This window comes from Megalopta genalis, chromosome 3 (genome assembly GCF_051020955.1).
Source record: "Megalopta genalis isolate 19385.01 chromosome 3, iyMegGena1_principal, whole genome shotgun sequence".
Classification (NCBI taxonomy): Eukaryota; Metazoa; Arthropoda; class Insecta; order Hymenoptera; family Halictidae; genus Megalopta; species Megalopta genalis.
In genome coordinates, this window is record NC_135015.1 from 17,372,041 (window position 1) to 17,387,663 (window position 15,623).

Below are 15,623 nucleotides of genomic sequence, written 5' to 3' on the forward strand. Positions count from 1 at the left end.
GTTCGTTCGGGTATCGCGACGGGAGAAGATCTGTCTAGATCATTCCGCCGGGAACGATACGCGTAATCGTCTGTGCTCGAAATGAGCTTGGTTTCTGTCCTCCATGTGTGCACGGTATGTTGAAAAATTCTTACGAGCTTAGGCGAGCCGCCAGTGCCTCCGAACCTCTCTCGCAGGCTGACGCGAACCGCTTCGTTTGATTAACCCTAACACTCCTAAGAAGGGGGCGAGGGGAGGGGGGAATATAGTGGAAGCCGGAACTTTAACGACGATAAAATCAACCGATTTCGTATATCTCCGAATAATTAATAATAAGTTTAATCGATTTAATTTTAATTAATAATAAATTTTCAAAAAATGATTTACCGTCGTTCAAACAATGAGACATCGTGATTAAAAGTTCTGTGTTTACTTTGTGCACAAGAAACTTGTGACGGAGAGAATGCAAGGCTTTCCTCGGGGTCATCGATTATGTCGATACTTCATTCATTTGTTAGGACTCCTTCTTCTGTTTACAAACACATACACGCTGTTATTAGATGATCGAAGTTTCATCGGTGCAATATGAAATTCTGAGAGCGGCGCTCGGAAATCGGCTGGCGATCTCGACACACCGCCCAGAATTTCGTTGCAATAATAAAACATTGATCGTAAATAAATCAAAAGAAAAACTATCGCTTCGTAATGGTATATACTTCGCAAACAGAAGAACGAGATTTTATAAGTGTACAAAGTCTCGGACGATGTCGGTGACCCCAAGGCCCTGTGGCTCTTCCTGTGAGCACAAGAAATATACTGGGTGTCTCATATGCTACGAGCTGCTTGAAATTCGTTTGAAAAGAATCTGTTTCCTTATCGAAAGTGTTCTTTCCGCGTGACCCCAGGAATCACCCGTTTCACGCGATTTCAAAACCTGTTCCCGATACTCTCTGTATAAAAGTCTCTGTGTATAATTGGCCCCGTCGTAGCGGGCCCGTTTTCCCTGTGTATACTATAGATAGCGCGTACACTATACTAGAGCCACTTAGAGCCACGGTAGGCGAAGTGTCGGCCATCGTGTCGTTTGCTACCTAAACCTTGTATCCCCCCCCTTACGTCCCGGGAGATGCCTACCGCTTGACCCTCCACAGTCGAAACCGGGCCTCGAGATACATACATATCTGCGCCGAACGAATCGTCGGCGCCGAACGCACAAAGCCAGAAAACCATTACAAACACGCACTATGAAAATATTATCGTGCCACCTTTTTTCTGTCGACCGTAATGCGCGCCGCGTGTGTAATACAACCGACGGGGGACGCGTATCTTATTTCAATGCAATTTATTTTTAGTATAAAATAGACTTTCTTGAGATTCTTATGGGATCATGATTCCATTTTGTACGAATGCAGAGATTGTATATTTTTACTCTGCTAATTTATATGGCGGAACCGGTCGAATGTTAACGACACATTAATTGTTGATAATTAATTGTTAATTGATACATTAATTGATTATTGTGACATGACTGACACATTAATTGTTAATTGATATTTTACAATTTGCCTGATTAGACGTTTGGTGAATTTTGTCGTCGATTTGTTACTATACAACAGCTATGCGATAATTGTTATATATAATAGCTAATATATAATATATAATATATAATATATAATATATAATATATAATATATAATATATAATATATAATATATAATAGCTAATAAATATGCACTATAAATACTATAGCATCTTAGAAATGTATCTAATATTATTCTTTAACAATTATCAAACATCATCGCGATGCTTTCTTTTTTTAGCTATTTTTCGCTCAACTTTCGTACACTTTTATAGCCAATTGATTCGAATGTAATAATAATTACTAGACCGCGAATTTTATGCATTTATTGAATAAATTGATAAGAGAAATAATGAAAACATTAGAAGAAGTTAAGAGTATTGTTACATTATTTTCAATCGATTAAAATTATATAAGATACGCGTTCTTATTTAATTCTTGTTTTAAACAATTACTCAACAGAATTTTTATTTCGCTTAAAGATCCGCGGTCCAAGAATTACCTGTAATAAACGCGCTATTTCTATTATGGTTGTAGTACTAACGTCTCTCATAAATTATGACGCGACGTGATTCCGTCGAACTCTAACTATATAACTGTTTAAACGTATATAATTACTATGGAAATCAACAATGTACGTTGACTTTTTGTATTATCTGCGAACGGTGAATTACTAACGTTTCTAACCAGCACGCTTACGTACATGTAAATCGTACCGTGTGACGTTGGTTGAAACGTGAATGCATCGTCAAGAAAAGACAATCTTATTCGATATAAAAAATCGTTAACCCTTTGCACTCGAAGCCAATTTAACCGTAAATCTAAAATAATTTTTCTGACTTATGGTATTTCCATTTTACACGACGAAGTGCATTTTATGCATACGCGATTGAGTCTTGCGATGACTTGCGATGACAGTTATACTTTTAACAATTTTTTAAATTTAAACTTCATTAATATAAAAATTATCTTAGAACGTGAACTATCAATTTTAGTGGTGCCTCAGAGTCACCACTCGAGTGCATAGGGTTAATATAACGGCACTGGTCCTCGAAAAAACCAACGAAGAAGCAATTTTAGGTTTCAAAGCACCTAAAATTTTCAATTTAATTTTGCCCATCTACGACATGCGTCGACCTTTTCGTTCATCGTCCGCGAAACAGAACAGAATTAGAAATAAATCAAAATCAATATAAATATAATAAATATACAAATATTGAATAAATATTGAATATTTTTTGTTGTTGCTTCTTTCACCAGAATTCAAACAAGAATTTTGCCAGGGAAGCATCGCTAGGAGACGAATTATCTTCTGCCGGTGAAATCGATTCGAAATCGAGCGCGAGTTAAAGGACGCTATTTTCGGTATTTCGGTGTTTCTGAAATTAGCGCCGAGCAGCAACCTCTGCGTTAATGTATTCTTCGTTCGTTGTGGGTACAATTTTTCCCCGTTGTTTTTATTATTTATTTTTTTTTCGAAACGGAAGCATTCGACTTGAATCGGTAACGAAGGATCATCACGGGATCACGTTCGGTATCGATTCCTATCGATGATACAGAATGCTCGAACGGAGAGCTACGAAAAAAGCTTCTCGTCCGAAAGCAAACGCTGATGGACGTTGCTTTTTCGAGTGCTCGACGGCTGCAGCGTTATCGTCGCTCGAAATATTCTAACGACGGACGACGTAATATTACGTCGAATCTCGATTCTCGATTCGAAATAACCGAGCGGCTTCGGAAGAAATTTTACCATCGATTCGATCGGCTCTCCCGAGCGCGCCCGTTACGCGAATATTGTCAATAACAATGTTACTTTTGTCTCGCCGAGGAGAAAGGGAACGGAACAAAGGAGCAGGCGCGACGACGAATAATTTAATACAATTCCGGGCTATTTTATAAAGCAATCGAGATCGATTAATACAAAATAGAGTAGACCGTTTTATAAATCTTGTTCGTTCGCTTCTGCGACACTTTGTGTTGCCCGCACGGAACTGATTTCTCTGTATAAATAAATTAACGCATTGGCAAAAATCGACAACGAGAAGGAAACCAATCAGAAAACCGCGCGCGCACGTTTTCACCGATCGTTTGCATAATTTAAGGGAAATCGGATACGGGCAATTTTATAAGTGTTTTGCATATCGCCGGTTTTTGCATCGATAGCGGCGCGACATCGGCGAATCTAAATTTTAGAGGAGACGTTTATCAAAATTTACATTTCAGAAAACGCGAAATTACAGCCGATAGTGGCCACGGGCTGTCCATTTCGTTAGAACCGATGGAACAATGAATATGCCGTTTCAACAGATAAAACTAGACACATAATGCACGATTCACGTGCAGTTTACAAATTTTCAATTCTTTTAGATAGCCGTTAACGCTATCACTGCGTAAGAGCGATATGGTCTACCGTATTTCCATAACAATTTAATGCTCCGGAATAATTAGAATTTCGACAAGATTTCTCTATCTGCGCTTATCGCAATTTATATGGGAACGAGCGCAAAAGTGACTAGCTTGCATCGCATTTTGAAAATAACGAAACCGTATTTACTCTGGGATGTTGCAGACATTCTGTTCGAAAACGCACCGGGATAGACAGATACGTTCAGTGATTACTTATAAAATTAATCTGTTGCACTGATTTTCATAAAAATAACACAATATTCCCGGATCGTGCGATGCTTCCCAAATAAGAAGTTAAAAAAAAATATCTAACGATCAAAAATATTTACCAAAGAGAGAGTTAACACTGCTTTTAGCAAAGAGGTGAAAAGACTATTTAAAAAATTTTAATTTATCTTTATTTATTTATTTATTGAATGTACACGAGGAGTTACCCACTAGTTCTAAAATCACGAAAAAGAAAGAATGAAAAGAAAAGAAAAAGTCTGATGTCAAATTTATTTCTAAGCTCGATCGTTGTTTACTTACAAAATTAATCCTTAACTGTTGCACCGATTTTCACAAAAATAACACAATATTCCTGGATCGTGCGATGCTTCCCAAATAAGAAGTTAAAAAAAAATATCTAACGATCAAAAATATTTACCAAAGAGAGAGTTAACACTGCTTTTAGCAAAGAGATGAAAATACTATTTTAAAAATTTTGATCTATATATTATTATAAATATATTTATTTATTGAATGTACACGAGGAGTTACCCACTAGTTCTAAAATCACGAAAAAGAAAGAATGAAAAGAAAAGAAAAAGTCTGATGTCAAATTTATTTCTAAGCTCGATCGTTGTTTACTTACAAAATTAATCCTTAACTGTTGCACCGATTTTCACAAAAATAACACAATATTCCTGGATCGTGCGATGCTTCCCAAATAAGAAGTTAAAAAAAAATATCTAACGATCAAAAATATTTACCAAAGAGAGAGTTAACACTGCTTTTAGCAAAGAGATGAAAAAACTATTTAAAAAATTTTAATTTATCTTTATTTATTTATTGAATGTATACGAGGAGTTACCCACTAGTTCTAAAATCACGAAAAAGAAAGAATGAAAAGAAAAGAAAAAATCTGACGTCAAATTGATTTCTAAGCTCGATCGTTGTTGCTCAATCGACTTTCCAACCATTCCTGTAACGATATTACGATGAACTCGATCGAAATAAAATCGTCGTGTACGAAAAAAAAAGGAAAAAACGAAAATGTCTATAAAAGATAGCGTCGCGCGAAGCGCCGATAATGATTCTAATTGGCCGGCGTTACAGCCGCCGTCGGTGTACTGACCTTCTTTGATTTCTTTTCTGGTGAGATCAGCGCTGCCTTTAGTGGCGCGAGCCACCATATTTGTGAAACCGATACCGAAGCGCAACAGCTTGTAATCGTCATCCGCCGTGAGTGGTTCGGGTGTCAGTCCGCTCAGGTGTAAACACTTCCCTAGGAGAAAAAGAAAGAAAGGCCGGTTTAATTGGACGTTAGAGATCTGTCGAGAAAGAACCGGGGCCTGCGTCGGGCTCGTGCCTCGTGCCCGCTCCGTGTGCCCGCTCGCCCGGTTTTTCCAAGGTTCGCCGGGAACCGCGCCAAGAATCTTTGCCGTTTAAGTTCGACCGATATCCACGGGAGAGGAATTTCAATGGGTCTGGGTCAAACATTGTCGACAAACTGTCTGGAACTTCTGACTTCGTTCCGTAAACTCGCGACGATAAATCGGCCGCGTCATCAGCCGAACAAAATGGAAAGTGTGCTTCCCACGGCCAAGCCTTGGCGCCGCTTGTTTTCCCTGCTCGCACTTCGACTGCCAATCCGGCGGCCACGAAAATTCCATAAAAACCCCAAGCAACCCTTTAACCCTTAAGTTATATATTTGCCGGTATTTCTTTACCGTTATTTATCATTGGTTGCTCGGATTTGTACATTTGTACGCTAATCTATTATATCTGTCTTTTTTTTTAAATCTATTATATCTGCCTTTTTTTTAAATCTATTATATCTGCCTTTTTTTTTTAATCTATTATATCTACCTTTTTTTTTTAATCTATTATATCTGCCTTTTTTTTTAAATCTATTATATCCGCATTTTTATGTTATTATAATCCAAGTTTCCAATTTCAATTTGATTTTAAAAAAATACATTTATTGTATGGTATTTTTGCGGTGGATATTGCGACAGTCACAGCGTTAACAATTTGTTGCGCACCAAAAATATTATAAAATTCCTTTGCACGTACATTCTGTAATTACCGCTACTTCGATTTATAGATTCAAGATTATGCTTGAAAACGTCTTATTTGTTAGTCAGCATAAGATTTAATGAAATCGAAATTGAAACGTCAAGATGATACTGAATTACGATATTGAGAATACTCTGTGTCAGCTTCCTCGCATTTTGCTGATCTTCATCGAACTTAATCAATGAAATCTGGACAATTAATTTCGTCTCCCGTTTATGCAAACAATATTAATCGCAAATATATTTGACGATTGTTGCGACTTTAAAAATCCTGTACCTAAAAAGAACGTATTATTTCAGTTAAAAATTTCCCGATCAGAATTATATTTTCCAAACGTTCCGTTAAAGAAACTTATTGCACGCTTATCACGTCACGGTTTTCTATGACGCGGGGGGTCGGAGGGCGGTTAAAGATAGAAATTCCCGTTTTTGTTCCTGCGGAAGTAGCAAGCGGCAAAGAAGTTCCAAGAGTAACAACGGGAGAGCACAATGGTATCTTTCGAGACCTTTATTTGGGAGCAAAGCGTCAAGCTTTGTTCCGATATGACTGTCGATAAAAGACGTATAAGCCCGCGGTCGGCAAAGCGTTAAAAAATCGCCGGATCGACGGCTTAGCATAAATGCGCCGGACAATAGCGATGTTGCAATATGTTTCAACAGAAGACAGGTGTGGGAAACAATGCCCCTGGAAAACGATCGTTTATTCTTAACGTTTGCCTATTCAATCGGTTTCGTTTAACTCGATTTATTCGCGCCCCGTTCATTCGGCTCTGTTGCACGCGGATTGACAAAAAACGATATTTTAGTTATCGGGATTATCGCTCGGGTTCCGCATTGATCAGTTTGGTCGCGCCGCCGACCGTCTTCCCTAATTACGATTTAAAGGACGCAATTTCACGAATACGATCGAAACGATCTCGGATCTCTTAACGATCGTTTGCGGTTCCCTCTTCTTTGTTTCTTTTGGTTTTCATCGTTCAGGAATTTCAATTTCTCCTCGCTGAATTTGCTTTCTATTTTTCTTAGTTTAGTAGGACACGGGAATTCGGAGATCTGTTTGACCAGTTAGCTGTTGCAATCTCTTTCAAAAGACAGTTACTGTTGTTCGAATGCAACACTTTTATAAAATTAAGGGATACATCTCTCTTAACCGCTTAGACGTTGCGGCCTCTTTGAAAGGCGTGCAAAATCTGTTGCAAAAAGTAAACGATGAGTACTAAGCCAGACACACAGTACACAGTTTCTCATGATAATTATTAAGATTTTTTTTACTTGTTCGATTTATATACATCGTCTTGCTTATTTCATAATATATATTACTATATATTATATAATATTCAAAACAAATAATTCAAAATATTCCTTTTCGAACATCCCAAATATTCAAGATATCTAAAAGTTTATTATATTTAAATATATATTATCAACTATTATTAAATACCTATTCAAATTTGTATTTATTTATTTCTAGTTTCCAGTAAATTTGCAATTTAACGTTAAACCCGCCAAGCCGGTCGAAATCACCGGTTTCCCTATACTGTATTTTAAAATTGCCGAAATTATAAAAACCATATCTACCATCGGAAACGATCGAATAAATTTCTTAAAGCAAACATTCGTTGCGGTTGGCGCAAATAAATTCAGTCTTGCCATTCTTACGGAGCAGCCACACATTCCGTCACTTTTAATGCTCGGCAGGTTCAATAATTTATACGCGTGACACGAGTGTGCCCGTCGGGGAAGGAAATATCGCCGTTTGCTCGCGACGAGTATACTCGTCGGCAAGTGGTGACTGGTTAACAGGCTTCCGGTCGGCGGAGCACAGACAGGGCTTCGAGCGCGAAAAGGTTAAAGCCGGGCGTGCTGCACGCAGGACTTTTGGCAAAGAAAAATAATTCGAAGTGGCGGAAACGGGCCGTTTGTTCCCCCGAGGAGCGGCGGGTATCGTATTCAGTGACTCGAGTGTCTCGTTGAAACCGGGCTCGCTTTTCTATAATCGAACGAGCCAAAAGGCTTTCCGACGAGGCGCGGCGCGGCGCGACGCGGTGACAAGAGTCGCGGTTTGAAAACGGCGTATCGCGGTCGAATGAGGTGTAAAGCTGCCGAAACTGCGATAATTCGCGGATTATTCGCGTATCGCGAGTAAGCAGGGCCGCGCCGCGGGTTAGGAAAGAAACGGTTCTTTTTTTTCACCGGGCCGCCGTTAATTACCGGTGCATTTTTACCTCGGCGAGCAAAGCGGAACGCGCGCGCCGCCGCGGTTTTCGCGCGCGCTTTGTATCGTCGCGGGGCGGCAATTTAGAGAAACTGCTTGTCAGCGGTGGTGCGCGATGGTGCAGCAGGTGTTACAAAACGCGGCCGTTCAAACGGCTTAAATAGGTCTGGGTCAAGCTTGGTCGATTCTTTTTACCTCCGGGCCCCCCCGCCCCCTCGGAAGTTCACTCATAAATCGTTCTCGAGCGCCGCGGCTCGCTGGAAATTATTGTCCGACGCGGGCAAATTCCCTCGGACGTGGCTCACTTTCTTCCCGCGGCTTATAAGGGGCCATTCTCCGCTCCGGTTCCGCGATACTTTCCGGCCAACTTGCCGCTCGCTTTTTCGCCCGCGAACGCCCGCGAAACGGTTTTATCGTCCGACTTCTCCCGCGTCGTTTTTATTTTGTCCGCACGGGCTTCGCGATTGTTTCGCAGGCGACGAACTCCGGACAACTAAAGTTTTTCGCGCGCGGTTCGCCGTACGCGTTGGTACCCCGCGAAACCTCAGAAATCGTTGCCGGGCGAAAATTATGCTCGTTACGCGGCCCCGGGCGCAGAAACGAGCATCGAATCTGCCAACGCGCCGGCAATTTCTGCCCCGACGGCGGCAGAATCGTCGCGGCTCGATCGCTGAAAATGTTGCGTACAGTTTCGTTCATGGTTTCGCGGACTCTCGAAATATTTGTACACAATGGGGAAAATGAAAATCGGGCTTGATACGATACAATGAAGTGGCCACGGTGTGACACGAGTATCGAATTTTGGTCGGCCACCGTGAACACGACGGTGCGCGCGCGACCCGAATTTGCGATTTTTTCCTCGCCGCGAGACTGCCCGCCGAGTCCGGATCCGCGGAAATTTATCGTCTCGTCGACGTTTCACCGACGGACTTCGCGAATTTTCACGGATCGAACGGGAACGACGGTCGCGCCGCGTTGCGAGCGTTGCTCCGCCGAGAGAAAAAAGAGTCGCTGAACCACCCTAGACCTTCGCGGCCGGCCGCTCGAAACGCCTGTTATCACCGGCAACGGCTAGATTACAGCGCGTTCACGGTCAACGGACTATTCTTTAACGACGCGCCGCTTAATTGAAGTCCAATCTCGTGTAAATAATATCGAACGTAATAATTATCGACTGGAGTGCGCCCTAGAGCACAATAGGGGGGGACAGGCACCCACCGACCACCTTTCCGCACGGCGGATACTTGAAACCGCGGATAGCAGCGGACGCATGCTGTGCGCATCGTTGTGCACCCTCTCTATGCTAGACGCGTACATATATTATCGGGTTTCATTTATAAATCAGCGCCGATAAGCCCAGACGCAAGCGCGCGCGCGCGCGCGCCAACAATCGGCGACCGATTACTTAGCTGATCGAAAATGCGCATAATTGATTTTAATAGGATTACGCCGGCAAATGCCCGACGAAACGGACGGGGCACGCGCGAAAGTTGAAAGTTTCGCCCAGCCTCGTTTCCGGCAAATGAACGATCCTCGCGAAACTAATTTCGTGTGTCCAGTTTCTTGAAGCGTCTGAGCATGGCCAGCTGCTTCTACTTAAACGTGGCGGCTGGTTTTCCACGGTGTAACTCTGGTCTTTGGGATCGAGTGACGTTAATAGAGTGTGCTTTCTCGCCCGGTATTTTTGGATTCTTCGTTGTTTAGGGAGTACAGTAATGTCTCTCTAATTGACGCTCAGATTGTCCACAAAAATGGACAATTTAGGGAGAGGAGAGACAATTATTCGATCATTGCGGTTCATTTTTATAGTCACGAATTGCCAACGACTGTAAAAACGAGCTGCAAGGCTAGAGTCTCCTCTTTCGAAATTGTTCATTTTTCTGCACAATCTGAGCGTCAATTAGGGAGACATTACTGTATCCCGTTTTAGCGTTCTTCGATGTTTCCCATCGTGTCTTCTCGATGAATCTTTGAAATGTATGACGAAGTGTATCTAGTATTAGGTTGGCGCACGTGTGTGAAACGTCGGATTTTGTTCGTATGCAAAAGTTTGTCCTACCGGTCTCAATATTTAATTTAATTTAGTTTAGTTTAGTTTAGTTTTATTTAATTTAGTTTAGTTTAGTTTAATTTAGTGTAACATAATTTAATTTAATTTTGTTTAATTTATTTATGTATACGGTTAAATACCCATTTTTTCAATAACAGAAAATTATTCTTTTGTTTCTCGCGCAACTCTTTGAACAGCCTGACTGTCCATTATAACGGTAACACATTTTTCGGGGAAATTAACCCTTTGAACTCGAGTGGCGACTCTGAGGCGGCACTGAAAATTGCTATACTATTTTTCAAAATAACTGTAATAGTATCAGACCATTTTTGCAATAACAGAAAATTATTCTTTTGTTCCTCGCGCAACTCTTATAACGGTAATACATTTTTCGGGAAAATTAACCCTTTGAACTCGAGTGACGATTCTGAGGCGCTACTGAAAATTGCTATGCTATTTTTCAAACTAACTGTAATAGTATCAGACACGTTTACATCTAAAAGACTGTTAAAATTGCAAGTTTTGTACTTGCCAATAAGCTTCCATACGCATAAATCGCGATAAATCATATAAAACGGAAACATCGTAGATCAGAAAATATGTTTAAAATATAATTAAAATAGCTTCGAGTGCAAAGAGTTAATTTTCTTATACGTGTACAAACTCGACAGCAATATTACGACTTGACGTACTGGCAAGGTTTTTAGCAACTGTGGCTGAAAGGAGATCGCCACGTTTCTTCGCAAAATTCACAGTGCTATTTAAAAGGAAAGTTAAACCTTTTATCGAGTAGAAAAACTTTTCGGAATTTTTATTGTTGCACCTAGTTCTCCTCGAGGTACTCGTTAAAACTTTTACCGCAGTCATATTTTCGTCAGGTCAGCGTAAATGCCTAAAAAAAATCAGTCTTGTGCCGGTTAGAATGAACACCCTATAGATGCGAACGCTGAAGTCGAGAGGCGCGTAAGCGAGCATCGCCGGCGGAGTTGCAGCGTCCTCGTGGTCAGAATATTTTCCCACGTGGAAAACAACCTTTTGCTCGGGTCGTCCGCAACCCTGTGAACGGTAGCGCGTTACCGTAAACTCCACCGTCGATAGGGAAAATTGTGCGAGCGCGAAATAAATCGTGGATACGTGTCCGGGCCAGGGAATGCCAAAGGAGCGAGGAGCGCCGCGGGTAGATAAAGAACGGAACGGGGTGCGAAGTAAACGAGGGAATCGAGAGGCCGAACGAGAGAGAGAGAGAGAGAGAGAGGGAGAGAGAGAGAGAGAGCGGCAGAGAGGGAGGGGGAAGAAGGGAGAAAGAGGTCTCGGGTCTGATGGTGCGAAATTACAGACGTCGCCGAAGTATATCCCGCGAGCGTTTACCCCCAGCAGCGGCAGATAGAGATTTATGACGCGGCCTCGGAAATTCTCTCCCTCTTATCCTCCCCGTCGCGCCTCCTCTTGCACCACCGACCTACAGCCGCACCACACGACCTTGGAGAACTTCGGAACAAAGTTAAACGCTCTCGCGTCTGCCGTGGTCGTTGCACGCTGTGTTCTCTCTCTCTCTCTCTCCCTCCCTCCCTCTGTCTCCCGCTCTCCCTCTCCCGCTCTCCCTCACCCCGTTCGATCCGAGCCGATCCGATTCTCTCTCGGCCGCCGTTAAACTCGGCGATATCGGAGGGGAGCCGGCCGTGGACCGGGAGAGGCGGGATCCGAGAGGGAAACTCTTTTCTCCCCGCTTTAGAAAAACTGCGGGTCGTTCGTCGGATGACCCGGTGCCGCGTTACACGCACGCGGAACCCCTCCGCCAGCCCCTCCGAACCAGACTAACGACCGATCGAACAAACTTTATCGAAGCGACCCTTCCCCGTCGTTCACGACGCTAACCTAACCCAACGCGACTTCCCTCGACCTTTCCGCGTTACCTCGTCACCCCAGGACAGGGCTCGCCCACGCGGATCGCCGGCCCGCATCCCACGCCGCCACGCCTGATTCGTCATATTTCCGGTAAACGGAGACAAATCGGGGCCGATCGCTTCTCGGGATCTCTCCCCGTGTTGCGTTTTCATTCGGAGCACCCGGTCGCAATCGCGGGGGCGGACGCATTGCGCCTTAGATCGCCGTGTCGCCGAGGGCGATTTAACGGAGCGCGTGGTTCGCGCGTCCAGAAAATTGTGAACTCGAAAATCGAAACTTACGCGGGAACGAGGTCGAGTAGACGGAAACCGAACTGGTCGAAAACTTGTCCGAGCACAAAATTGAGTGTGCGAATATCGAACCGGTGGGAGAACTTAGTCCGGAGATAAATCGAGGACACGGAAGTCGATCTAGCAGAGAACTTGTTCGTGGTACGGTTTCATTTTAGTCGAGGAAAACAGCGAATTCGCGACTGCTTGGAGGAAACAAAATCGAGCGCGTGAAGATCGGACTGGTAGAAGACTTGTTCGGGAACAAGATCGAGTTTCGCGAATCTGGAACAAGTGGGAAAGTTTTTTGGGAAGACGATTGGGGACGCGAGCGTTGAGCTGGTAGAATGTTTATTCTCGAGATTAGAATTGAGTACGTGAAAATGTAGCTAGTAGAAAACTTAGGCGAGTGGAAAATTGAGTAGTATGTAAAAATTGTAGAGAACTCATTCTAGAACAAAATTGTGAGCACGTGACAGTCGAACTAGTAGAAAACTCATCCTAGAACAAAACTGATATCGCGAAAATGGAACTAGTAGAAAGTTTATTCTAGAAATAATTTGAGTCTGTGAAAATCAATGTTGTAAAAAGTTTACCCCAGAGGAAAAGTAGAGAACTTATTCTAGAAGAAAATTGTGAGCACGTGACAATAGAACTAGTAGAAGACTCATTCTAGAACATAATTGATTACGCGAAAGTGGAACTAGTAAGAAGCTTATTCTAGAAATAATTTGAGTCTGTGAATATCAGTGTTGTAAAAAATTTACCTCGGAGGAAAATTGAGTGTATAAGAATTGAGCTAGTAGAGAACTTATTCCAGAAGAAAATTGTGAGTAATCGAACCAGTAGAAAACTCACTCTAGAGCAAAACTGATTACACGAAAGTGGAACTAGTAGATAGTTTATTCTAGAAATAAATAGAGTCTGTGAAAATCAATCTGTTAAAAAGCTTACCCGAGAAGAAAATTGAGTGCGTAACAATTGAGCTAGTAGAAAAATTATTCGGTAACAAAATTTTGCGTCCTCTGCTCGCTGCAACCGATGCAAAATTAATTCTATCTTGCTCCAAGATCCACAGTCTATCATTTAGCTAGAATTCCGCAGAACTTCAATTTCAATTCAGATCGTTGCAAGAAGATCCGCGAAGAGATCGCAAAGACACATCGGTGGCAATTTATTGAATGATTGAATGTACTATCGCCGTGTTTGCAAAATCAATTTTCTAGCCCATGAACGCGTCCAGTTCGAACAGTAACGTAGCACGGTAGAACAGTACGGTCCCCGCATGTCCAAACAATGTTTCTATCCATTTTATTTCTGTTTCATGCGTCCGCGGCGTTTTGCAAATTTGTAGAGTGCGGAGAAATGTTTGCGCCGGCGTTTAAATTTTTAGCGGCACCCCGTTGCAGCAGCGCCAAACACACCGTTTGAGTGACATCGAAAAATCAATTACACGGCTCGGAGAGCTCTCGCCGGAAGGAAATTCTTCCGAAAAACCGAAGCAAACGTCGAAACATCCTGGCGTCCGCGCGCACCTAGACAGCCCCGGGGAAGGAGGAAGGAAGGAGAGGAGGGTGCGCGCTTGTTCGGGGTGGTGAAATTTTGATCGAGCGTTTCGTGGCAGCATGCGTGGTTGATTTATGCGAAACGCGAGCGGAATGCGGGAGGATCGCGCGCGGCTCCCTCGATGCCCGGAGACGTTCCGGGATTCGTCCCGTCGCGGCGCGTCCCGAAGTTTTCAAAGTCGAAAGAGTTTCGGTTTCCCCCCTGTCCGACCGACTTAGCTCGTTTTACCGAGTTTCCGAGGTTCCGGCGCGGCGCGCAACAGGACCCGCCGCGTTACATTTTTCCTCGTGGCCGGGTCGCCACCCCCGCGACAGGTATCGCCGCCACCGCGCGCTCCGGCTTCGACCGGCACACGGAAACCCGCCGCGCGGAATTTATCGCGCGCGATATATTTTCCACGGCTCGTAATTCGAGGCGTTCTGCGGCCGGAGCGGACCGGAGCGGACCTGAGCGGAGCGGAGCAGAGCGGCGCGCGGGGCGGTTGGCTTTTCGTCGTTCCGGCGACGTCGTTCGTTTCGGATCTGGTGGGTGGGCCAACGTCGATCGACCGATCCCGAAAATTTCCGTGGAAAAAGGGCGTGAGAGCGACCGCGCTCGCCCCATCTCTCTCCCCGAAATTCCCGAAATTTCGTTGACCCAGATTTGACCTTCTTTTCGTAGGGTTGTCTGAATGAACCTCGCTGGTTCATGTTCGAGCTGCAGGGGATGCGAGGAGAGCCAGGTGAAAATCGATGCAACCGAGGGAGAGAGCGAGAGAGACAGAGAGAGAGAGAGAGAGAGAGAGAGAGACGAAAGAGAGCGAGGGAGAAAGAGAAAGATAGAGAGAAAGAGAGAGGGAGACCTGTGCGTGGGTACCGCGGGAGACCGCGCCTGGAAAATCAATTTTCAGGGTTTTCCAGGACGAAGACCCGTTCACGGAGACCTAGGAAACAGACGAGCGTACCGCGAGGCTCTCTTTTCTATCGTGCACCGTCGTCGACCGGGCAACTGCCACAATTTGCGAGCGAGCACGTATTAACGCCTAGTAGACGCGTTTAACGACACTCTCCTAAGAATTCTAGCCGCGGAACTTTTTCTACAGTCTCGTTAAAACACCCGGCGCTCCAGCCGAACGAGCCGAGCGTGTAGAGAGACGCGAGCCATCGTTTCCCTCGCGAATTTACAATCCCCCCGCCCCGGTCCCCCCCGCGTTTCCTTCGAATCGAGTTCCCGATTCTCCTCTTCTATTCGATCTCTTCCTCTTCGAACGGTCACCATCGATCGATCAATCAATTCGAAGTGCCCGGATAGGCACTGACATTACCTAATTGCCCCGTAGTGCCCTGCAGTGTCTCGAGTTCTATCGAGACCCAAGTGCCTACCGGGTCTATTCAAG

General features: G+C 43.8%; 2 protein-coding genes across 2 annotated transcripts in view; one reads left to right on the forward strand and one right to left on the reverse strand.

Annotated features, from left to right (window-relative positions):
* The window catches only part of Tdg (Thymine DNA glycosylase), a 173,342-nt gene that overhangs the window by 11,411 nt on the left and 146,308 nt on the right, over positions 1–15,623 (reverse strand). The window contains exon 8 of the mRNA XM_076520237.1: positions 5,301–5,450. Coding sequence (XP_076376352.1) covers positions 5,301–5,450 — 150 coding nt within the window. The remainder of the gene's footprint in view (positions 1–5,300; positions 5,451–15,623) is intronic.
* Dnmt3 (DNA methyltransferase 3) overlaps positions 1–15,623 on the forward strand; it is a 211,357-nt gene that overhangs the window by 2,362 nt on the left and 193,372 nt on the right. The window lies entirely within an intron of this gene.